The sequence below is a fragment of the Scleropages formosus genome, chromosome 24 (assembly GCF_900964775.1).
Source record: "Scleropages formosus chromosome 24, fSclFor1.1, whole genome shotgun sequence".
NCBI classification, from domain to species: domain Eukaryota; kingdom Metazoa; phylum Chordata; class Actinopteri; order Osteoglossiformes; family Osteoglossidae; genus Scleropages; species Scleropages formosus.
In genome coordinates, this window is record NC_041829.1 from 6547339 (window position 1) to 6557918 (window position 10580).

General features: G+C 41.4%; 1 protein-coding gene across 1 annotated transcript; it reads right to left on the bottom strand.

Annotated features, from left to right (window-relative positions):
- Window positions 1-8571: 8571 nt before the first annotated feature.
- On the bottom strand, window positions 8572-10570 carry cdnf (cerebral dopamine neurotrophic factor). The gene is made up of 4 exons (XM_018755834.1): window positions 10480-10570; window positions 9387-9514; window positions 8925-9066; window positions 8572-8832 (listed from the first exon to the last, which is right to left on the bottom strand). Exons 1-4 carry the CDS (start codon window positions 10556-10558, stop codon window positions 8648-8650), a joined length of 534 nt encoding a protein of 177 aa, XP_018611350.1. The 5' UTR covers window positions 10559-10570; the 3' UTR covers window positions 8572-8647.
- Window positions 10571-10580: the final 10 nt, after the last annotated feature.

The window sequence follows — 10580 nt, forward strand, 5'->3', positions numbered from 1 at the left end:
AGTGATGTAATAGCAATTAAAGGAACCAAAGAGATCAATGCAGTTTGTAATTAAAAGTGAAAGTGCATTAAGTCTGCACAGTCCTACAACTGCAGTGTCACTCCTCATTGCTCAGACGTTTACATCATTCCATCCAATGTTCCAGTTGTGATCACTTCCCTTCCAAAATCAATAGCAATGTAAAACCTTGCCTCTAATGAGGCTCTTTTACTTTCAGCTTTTAGTTCTGTCACTCTGCCATATATTTACCCTGCAATGGACTGCTATCCCATCCAGGGTGTACCCACCCAGCCTTAGGCCCAGTAATTCCAAGATAGGCTCCAGACCACCACAACCCAGCTCAGGACAAGCATTAATGAAGATGGATGGATGGATGGATGGATGGATGGATGGATGGATAAAAACAAGTTCTCTCCACAAACTTGTTCCATGCTAATTGTTCACTGTTTCCTCTGGAAATGTGTGCAGTTTTTTGACATCCTTTCATTGATCACTGATAGAATCACCAGACTCGAGCTGTAAACATTGTTGAAGGGAACAAAATGAAGGTGGTCCCATACTCCCATATATATGGTTTTAATGTGTTTTACTGACAACTAATGGCCGGAGGTGGAAATACAGGTCACTTTCACGCCACAGTTTTAGAAATGTCAAACATTTTGTGAAGAAAAAGAAAATCAGGAAAATGTTACAGCTTCAGAAATCTGTAACTCAAATGCTTGTAAGACGAGGTGCCAGAGAATGTGCATGGGTTCTCTGACGTATGTCTGACTGGTCTTAGCTGGATCACGAAGGACAATGAGCAGGGTTCAATAAACTTGCTGACCAAGCAGGATTTCCATTGCAGGACAGGAAGAGCTCCACATAGGAGCTTCCCCACACAGGGCGCACATGTAAAGGTAAGGAAGCAGAGAATGAAGGTCAGAAACAATGAATGTCAGTGAACTCCCTCTGCTGTTGCCGCTGCTTTTCACGACTGGGGAAACGAGTCGGCCTCCAAGAGTTAAATAAATAAATACAACACATAATTCATGTTTACATGAAACAATGGCCGTCAGTCAGTTTCTGACAGCATAGCAATTTGCCCTGATGGAAAATGGGAATACTGCGCCAAAGGGATTATTATTTATCTCTTTGACAGATATTCTTATACGTAGCCAAATTATTGTACAATTTAAGACATTGCCTGTTCATTCAGCTTAATATTTAGCAAAAAAATAAAAAATTCCTCCAGGTCTTTACCCCCCGGTGCACACCTGTGCTTCTCGGATTTAAATCAAAATTACACGGGTTTGTTATCTGTCATTTTCTTTAACCGCTGTTGCACCTGCTGCCAAGGTTGGTAAACATTTTTCTGCTTCACCAGGAAACTATTAAGAGTGAATTTTTCTTTTCGTTTCTCTTGGTTTCTACCTAGTAGAGTCTTTCCGTCTTTGAATTTTGAGGAACTAAGCAAAGAAGTGTTTATTTCATTTATTTATAAAAATTAATAAAATATACAGCACAGTAATACCTTGGTTGGATGCTTCTTGAGAAATGGGGCCCCTAGTGAAATGTAAAAGGTAATTAATTTATGCATTTGGATTTTTTAAAATTTCTATTTAGTTAATTACAGGGCTAAGTGAAAAAACTCCTGCACAAATGTTCTTTTGGTCTGATATTTTTCATCTCGCAGATACTTTTGACTTACACACTGATGGTTCTCTGTCGAAAAACCGGAGAGTCACTTGGAATGTGAAAGAGGTTGACACAGACAGGTGATACACCACAATATTTTCAAAGGAGTGTTTAAGGTATCGTCTACTGGAAGATTCTCTCAGAAGACATTTCTCTTTCCAACGGTAAATGTTTCCCGAAAGAGAAGCTCAACATTTCTTTGTAATTTGGCACAACTGTACACACAAATTCGAAGGCCAATATATAGTTTCCCAATACAGCTATTTAGGGCTCTTCCCAGGAACAGAAAACCTGTGATTGAGAACATCGCTGGCTCTCCTCTCGTTCCCTCAGGGGGACTAGGGTCGAGATCCCGCATGGAATAAATGTTATTTTAACAGCTCATAATTTATCTTCAACCAACATTGCTGTGGCCATGTTTTAACGCTGTAGGCCCTTGGGGAGCTCCATGGCTGGGATGAATAGGCCTGTCACCACAGGGGTGCTACAGGCTTGGTTTCATCTGATCGGATAGGTCTGATGGCCCAGGTACAGGGTGCAGACGAAATTTTGCTATGGCACACAGACCCATGTCAGCATTGAGTTGAACTTGGGTCTAGCTCACACTGGGCATTGCATACACCACAATCCATTCGCATCCCTTTGTGACACCACACAAAAGTGGTGGAAGGGCATTGGGTAGGGTCTTTACAGTTCTGTCATTTCCTGGGCTTGGAGATGAGACAGTCGTGGCAACAAATGGGCTGAAGACAGGCAGGTAAGTTGTGAACCCAAGTATGGGTTGGTTTTATTCGTTTCTCCAGGTTCAAAGGGCTGGACGGGATCAAGGTCAAAGACAGGCAAAAGATCTCCAAGGAGTGAACATCATAACAAGGGCAAGGCAAACTTGGTGGTCAGAAAACAGGCGATGGTCAAGAATTGGGAACAGAGGTTGTAGGCACAGAACAAGAGATCGCTGAAACCGTAAAACCACGAGGGCGTTTGCAAGAATCCGCATTATTTTGCCGACCCGGAGCTCCTTTTATCCTGGGTGTCATCAATCAGTCACAGGTGTTGCCGCTCCGCTCATTCCCGGGGGTGCGACAGAGACACACGGGGTCCCAGGTTTGAGCTTCGGGGTCTCCGATGATCTTCCGCAAGGCATCTGTGACTAAGGAAGCTTGCATGAAAATCTGGAGCTGTGTTCTTTACCAAATCCCTCCTTCTGGAGCTACCAACCGCCTGGAGTACCGAAGTCTTATTCATCTTGCAGGGTTGATAGATTACTACATGAGGCAGCTAGTCAAACCTATGTCATATAGACACACTTTGGCCTGAATGCCAGATGGATTTAGGATATGATGACTTTTATGAGAACCAAAAGGAATACTAATATGTGCTCAGAATGTATTTTATATGTACTCTGTATTTAAATGCACTGTATATAAGTTCAACCAATAGTAACACCATTTACCCCTCTACTCCAGGAGTAAAACTGTACTATTGAATTTGTAAAACTGCTTCATATTGTATAACAGTCATAAGCAAACTATTATTTTTTCAGCCTGGTGCTGTGTGCCTTTGTATTCCTCCGAGTAACCCGACACCACCAAGATTCATTTTCCAGTATGTCATCTGATGTCACAGTCCTTTCCTTTCTAAAAACAAGAGTACTTTCCAAACGGGAAAAGAGGAAAACGTAAAAGGAAACGGCTGCTACGTTTGGTATGTGATAATGTTCCAACTTCTGGCACTTTACGACCCGGCTGATCGGACAGTCTTTCCTCTTGTGGGGAATCTGCCCAGAAGGGAAGCGAGTCAGAGCGTGTTGTTTTGTGAAGACTGCAGGAGCCCCCGCTCTACCATCAATAAACAGTTATTGACGTTGTGGGTACTGATCCTGTCATGTGATATTTGGGCACGTGGTGTGTTGGTCATGATCTAGTCATGTGTTGGATGTTTCGCCACTGCAAGGATCAATGCTAAACCATACAGTTGATGTGTCTTGTTTTTTTTTTAACACCGCTGGAAATTAATAAATGAGTAAAGTGCAGCAAAATAAGAGTGATTTGAAGCTGTCATTAACTTTGAAGTGGAAGTATTTATCTGAAAGTCTTCTTTTAGGAGTTGAAGCTTTTTCCATTCGGGCATTTCTTTCAGATCAATGTGCTTCTCTCCATCTGGGATGGAAAGAACACCTTCACATTCCAGAAACATTACGCACTAAAAAATGAACTCAGAGTCGCTCTCCTCAAGTCACTGACTGATGGATTTTTTTTTTACGTGGAACGCTTCTGTAGATAATGTTTATTCGCTTATTTTTTCCTTTAATCCTTGTATATTTTAACCACTGTCTTAACTTAATAACTTTTATTGAAAAAGGTTTTATTGGAGAAGGTTCATCTGTCAGAGAGCAGAAAAGCCAAAACCAGCAGTTTCACTGCAGGTAATGAGTGTGACTGAACTTGGTATGTCAAACATAACAGTGCAGGATCGCAGTGGTATGACTAACAGTGCAAATATAATAAAAGTACATCAAGTCTCAATTGTTTCGAGATTATCAAAGCGATTTGGGGGCCTGGAAATTCTGGAAACTCTGACGGAGTGTGACTGTCGCCAGGTCCGAGCGGGAAGCGCAGGCAGTGTCATTTCCCACCATGCCTTTGGAGCGCTCTGCAGCGTGGGTGGACGGAAATGCAGAGCAGCACAGAGTGCAGGGGTTGAGGGTCCCCTGGTGGACACCCAGATCTGGGGAGTCCTAGAGCTGTTGGGTGCACCCCTCATTCCCACCCACTTCCCACCCTCGCCTCGTCCCAGTGACCCGTACAAGAGCCCTGACCCGTTTAGCGTGACTCGACACACACCTCCCTGTTGACCAGGTGGAAACATCCACAGGTGACAAAGCAGTGAGTTTCTACAAGACCCTATTATCAACTATCTTATGGCACTGGCATTTGATCTGTAATCTACACTCCAAATATGAATATGAACAAAATCAATAAGGTGAAAGTAATTCAAATTGTTTATAAATTTATATTTTTTTATTTAGCTGGTGCTTTCCTCCAAAGCAGCTTATTATAATGTTAAGTTATTGAGCCATCTGTACAGCACAGTAATTTTTACCTAATCAGTTCATCTTAAGGAGGATTGGAGGAGGGGCTGGAGGTGGGATTCGAACCTAAGTGCATAAAGTACATGGCATCAGCTCTAACCCCTACACAGCCTTATGATTTGAATCAATTTCTCTGTGTTCTTAAGTGATTCTGCATTTTTCTTTAAAATTTGAATAACAGATGGATAAAAATAAGAGTATTTGCATAATGTAAACATATAAATTTATATGGAAGATCTAATAAATATATTCCAGTTACTGATGTAATACAATGTGTTTTACCTCTTTGACAATATGCAGACAAGAATGCTGTTTCATAAATGATTTATTTATATGCAGCAGCCAGTGATGTGAAACAGAAGCCAAATCTTCATTAGATTTGCACTGAGATGGGAAAAAGGCGTGAAATTGTGGAAACAGGAACACAGTGCTGAGCGGGCAGATGGCACAGCTGGATCGTCATGGAACACAAGTGGAAATAACAGCTGTAAATACCAGGGGACCACAGCGAGAACCAGATGGCACGGTGCGTTCTGATCCAGGGCTCGTGTCAGGCCTGCGTGTGTGAGCACACTGCGCCTGTCCTGCTCCACCGGTCCTCACTATCACTGAAAGATAACGAACCCGCCTACCTCCTTACCGCGGTACTTTCGCATTATCATCTTATTTATGGTCCTGCCTCCGCCTTCAGCTCCTGGCGTCTTTTCCAAACACTTAGAGCTGAGCTTGCTGCCCTTGCTCCCCCTCTTCATGCCGCACACAGTGAGTCAAAGTGATTCACTGCCCTTCGGTGATTCACTCATCAGGGCTTGAACACTCTCCTCTTACTGCACGATAAGCATTCACATTTATTCATTTAGCAGATGCTCATCTCCAACGCAACAAACAATTTTTGTTAACTAGGATTCATCCGAAACCTTTATCCAAGGTGACTTACTGTGTTAGATACACTGCACTAAACTCCATTCACAATAATTCACCTACAGTAACTATACAGCAGAGCAGTGTAACACACTGATACACACTGACACACACACACACACACACACACACACACACACACACATACACTCTAAGAGAAATGTAGAATCACTAATAACACACATTTTTGGATAGTAGGATTAAACTTGTAAATTTCATCAAGAGTCATAAATCCCTCGGCTATAACTTGATATTATCCCCAAGGCAATTATTCCCTCCCACGGTAAATATTTTAAATCTGTCCCATTTTTCAGAGAGGGGAAGAAAAATCCCATTACATTATTCCTCTGCACAAAATATGACGTTCGCTCTTGCACTTTTCCTTAGAACCTCATACCTGCATTTATGCGCCGCTGCAGTCGTTTGGGAGCCTTTTTTAAAACTAATATTGCACACAGAATGAAGCACGTGTAGATCAGCTGGCTTTTCGTGATCGGTGTATGCGGGCTTGGCTGGGACTGCGGTGTAAATTGTTTATGTTTACATATTTCCGTCCGGTAGAAACTTTTTCCAAAATGTTTTTTTTTTTTGTTATGTGGAACAATATAGATCCAGTGAGGGAGAATAAAGCTTCATATAGTTTTTTTGCTGTGGAGGAGTTGCTTCTGCTATGAAGGTGACAGCTCACCTGGATAGCACATCCTTGAAGTACTAAAATTTGAACCCCAAACGTACTATCCAGTCGAGAAGTGGGAAAAACAGCCGACGTGTCAGCAGACATCTGATTAAAGACAGAGTGTCTGGTGTAGTACTGACCACTCAGTCAGCTACTAAGACTTTGTTTCTCTCTTGGAAATACTTGCTATGCAAGACATTATACTTTAAACTGAATTTCCACTTGGTTTAGCCTGTTTACCATCTGACTCTCCAGTAAAGAGCCCATGAGGTGCTTCCTGCAAAGGCCTCCTGTACTGCTCACTCCAGGGGTGTCCAGTGAACCCTAGAGTGACCGTGTGTATGAGATTGGTGGAGGGGGGTTGGCATTTAACCTGATGACCTCCCTGTGCCTCCCCATAGCACCAGGCTTACACTGGACAAAATATAGCAAATTTATCCTTTTGAAAATGATATTTAAATTTTCCTGGTGCAAAGCAGTCATTATCTGCCATCCATCTGGTGAGAATGAAGCCACCCACCTCATTATAGTCTTCACTAATATAATGGGCACTATAGCATCGTTATGAATGAATGAAAATGCTATTTATGTTATGACTCATCCATGAAGCAGAGTCTTCTTACTCTTAATTTAGGGTAAATATTTTGATCAAGATTCAAAGAGATTCAAAGCAGAACCCTTCAAACTGCAAAGCAATGGCTCTAAATTCTTAACTACTTGCTTGGCCCACAGAGTAATATAATTTTTTTGAGAATAACTGCTCAGTTTATGGGTGAATGTAAATTGCATACAGAAAAGAATGGATGTATACAATAATCACCATGAATGCCAAAAATGTTAGAATATAACTGGTAGCATAGGTCCCAAGTTTAAATTCCATCTCGTGCTGCAGTACCCTTGAAAAAGGAACTTGTCATGAAGTGATAATTACCCTACAGTGTGTATAAATGGGTAATTCATAATAACATTGTAAGTCACTTTGGAGAAAAGATAAATGAATAAATTGTAAAGGTAAGAATCACTGTACATTTAGTGTTGAATACAAACTTGTAAAAAAAATTCAATGGAAAAACATACAAAACCATTTCCAGAAAAAATTATTTAACAATCCAAGGAAACTGAACTGGTTGATGGGAAACATACCAAAGAAACTGATGTTTATAAAATTCCAATGTATTTATTGTTTGAAATGTAAACAGTGGAAGTTTCAGGCACTTCTCAGAATCCTTTGTGGCATCACATGCAGGTTGTTTTAACTGAGTGGAATAAACAGATGGGTAGGATACCTGTGTATTAAATACTGAGCTTCATTTTCCCAAAACACCTTTCCTAACCATAAAGCTGAATGAAGTCACATTCGCGACTCTGATAAACTATCATTAGAATCAAGTGCTGTATTTTTCGTAATTCGTGTATTTTATTTTGTTGCTCATGTGTTTTTAAATCTTACAGAGCCAAAAATCTGACAAAAATATGTTTATCATATACAATAAAAATTAATAATTTTGTTGGTCTGCAGTCTAAGATGGAATGTAAAGGAACAGAATGGAATGGAATGGAATGAAATCTCCCAAGATTACTGTCCAATGACAAAGGTAAGTGAGTCTGAGTTTTTGAAGAATTAGCAAAATTCAGCATATGTAAAATATTACGTAAACTCAAATATTTGCCGCCATACGTGCACTATTAAGTGTTTGTGCAATAAAAGTAAGTATAAGAAAAACATTAACTGTAGTTTATTTCCAAAGTTTAACTTGAAGAGAACTAACGCCATCTTCAGTTCATTAAAGAATAGCACTAGTACAGTATTCTATTCTATGTAAATATATAGAAATATAACATTATGTATATATAGATAGATATAATGCAATGTGGCATTATAATGGCAACAGAAGACAAAACAATTTTTCAGAGTAAAAATAATTCTTTAATAGCAAAGTATTTGTCCAGCAAACTGTACAAATAAAGATACTGCACTATGATAAATTTTCATTTCGAGCACCTTGAAGCTGTTATGACTTTATCACATTTTGGTATTTTCAAAAAAAAGTCATTTAAATAATTTAAATCCACCTTTTGGTGAAAATGAAACAAACTAACTGCACTTAAGACTCACACGTCTGCAACCACGTCTCTCTTCTAATGTAATGCACAAATTATATTTTCTACGAGATTTACATCGCTTTGGAGAAAAGCGTCTGCTAAATGAATAAATGTAAATGCAAATGTAAAATGTTTATCTGATGTTTCAGAAAATGTATAAATCTACCAATCATTGCATCTTACAAGTCTGTCTTTTGGCCCATGTGTGCAGTGTGTTTTGGCGCAACCTCCTGGATGAGGTTGACAAAATCGGTTTTCTCGATGCAGGCCCTGCACACCTCGCCCCAAGAGTTCAGGAGGTTCTTCAGCTCTGCCACCCTGAGCTTGGACAGGCTCTCCTTGCTGAAGTCCACCACGTGCTTTTCTGGAAAACAGCAGAGCAACTTTGTCAGGAGTCTCATCATACCCACTGGAGGAGAAACACAAAGGTCAAGAGAAAGGTCAACTGTGCCATACCGTATCTGAGCTCGCATATTTGGCTGTCCATCTTCTGAAGCCTCTCACAGATTTTCTCAACGGGCAGGTGGAAACTCATCGGTCGTGTCACTTCCCCTGTCACCTTGGTGGCCGCATCACTGGTGGCTCCCAGATAATAGCACTGAAACACAAGTGGAATCGCAGGCTCATCAGTCAGCCGCACCCTTGTGCACGGCAGTGTCACGTCTGATTTCCCACTGATTCATCCTTATGATGAGGTTGCTTCCTCTAATTAGAGGATGTTTGGTTTGTAATTAAATTATATTTATTACTCTTGCCAAGTAACAGAGGACACTAGCTCTCCATGCCTCCAGGATAGGCTCCAAACCTTTGAGACCCTGTACTGGGTGAGCAGCTGTAGATGATGGATGGATCCATGGACAGGCAGCACCCGAGAGTAGGATGAAGTGTTTTACCCTGCGCCAGGGATCTGACACTCACCAGCCTGTTCTCCTTCCCAGCGGCCCCTCCACAGGCCTTCAGGAGCCCCTCTTCCACCTTTCCTGGGGTCAGCTCCACGTGCTGGGACCTGAGGCCCTCGTACAGCCTGCTCAGAAATCCAATGCACACTGCCAGAGAAGTGACCTCACTGATGACAAGTTGCACCAGCTAATCATTTTGTGGGTAAATGCACGTGGGGGACAAGTTAGTAATAACGGTTTTTAGCACGGATATCGAACTGAAGATTTGGGTGGGCTGTACGGATGCCGGTGTTTCATGCCGCCCTCCGATTAACCGGTCCAGTTAGTTGTTATGCATCGCATCCACTGCACTTGGGCCTAGAAAAAAGACCATTTCATGTTTTTAATTGCTTTCATGCATCAGCAAAGTCTTGAGGCAGCAGGTTGAATGATGGCGCCACCACTGAATAAGGGAGTTTGCTCATCCCGCATCTTATTGCAGTACTCTTGATCAGTAGTACCCTGAACTGTTCCACTAAGAGTTACCCTGCTGCATAAATGGATAAATAATTGTGGGTAGCTTCACATTGCGAGTTGCTTTGGAGAAAGGTGTTACATCGGTAATATATTTAGTGAGAGACACAAATAAACGTAAGATTAAAAAAAGATACTAGTCTGGTCATATCGATGGAATTTTTTGGTTTCAACGTTTCGGAGGCAAATGATAAAAAGAATATAATGAAAAATAAAAAAAAATAAGTAAAGGAAGAGAATAAAATCCAGACTTATGTATTGGGTGCATTGTTGTTTACTGTTACCACACACTGACTCAGGGTATGGTAGTGCTTTTTTTATTTCCTTAGGTACAGAACTGCAGCAGTGACTATAGCAACCACTGACATGCATATGAGACTTTTATTTGGTAAATGTTGAAAACAGTATGAAGGAGATGTGTTGCAGGCTGGGTGGGGAGCTTTTGCCTTTGCTTTGGGACACTGCCTCAGGCTCATCATCTCCATGCACATGCACGTCACTCGGTGTACCTGTGCGTTTCCCAAATTGAAACCGCAATCGTCAACACCAACAAGCAGCAGCCCTTTTTTTTTAACACACTGCACTCCTGGGCACCTCACCTTCACACTCCCCCGCGCTACAGAGCTCAACCGCGAGACAAAGAATGACAACAACCCCGACCACGTTTACCCGGGCCATGATTACTGGAACACTAAGAATA

Coding starts and splice junctions, on each gene's coding strand:
- cdnf (XM_018755834.1), bottom strand. CDS start 10,558: ATGGCCCGGGTAAACGTGGTCGGGGTTGTTGTCATTCTTTGTCTCGCG. Junction 9,067..9,386: donor CTGGGAAGGAGAACAGGCTG/GTGAGTGTCAGA, acceptor CTTGTGTTTCAG/TGCTATTATCTGGGAGCCAC. Junction 8,833..8,924: donor AATATGCGAGCTCAGATACG/GTATGGCACAGT, acceptor GCTGTTTTCCAG/AAAAGCACGTGGTGGACTTC.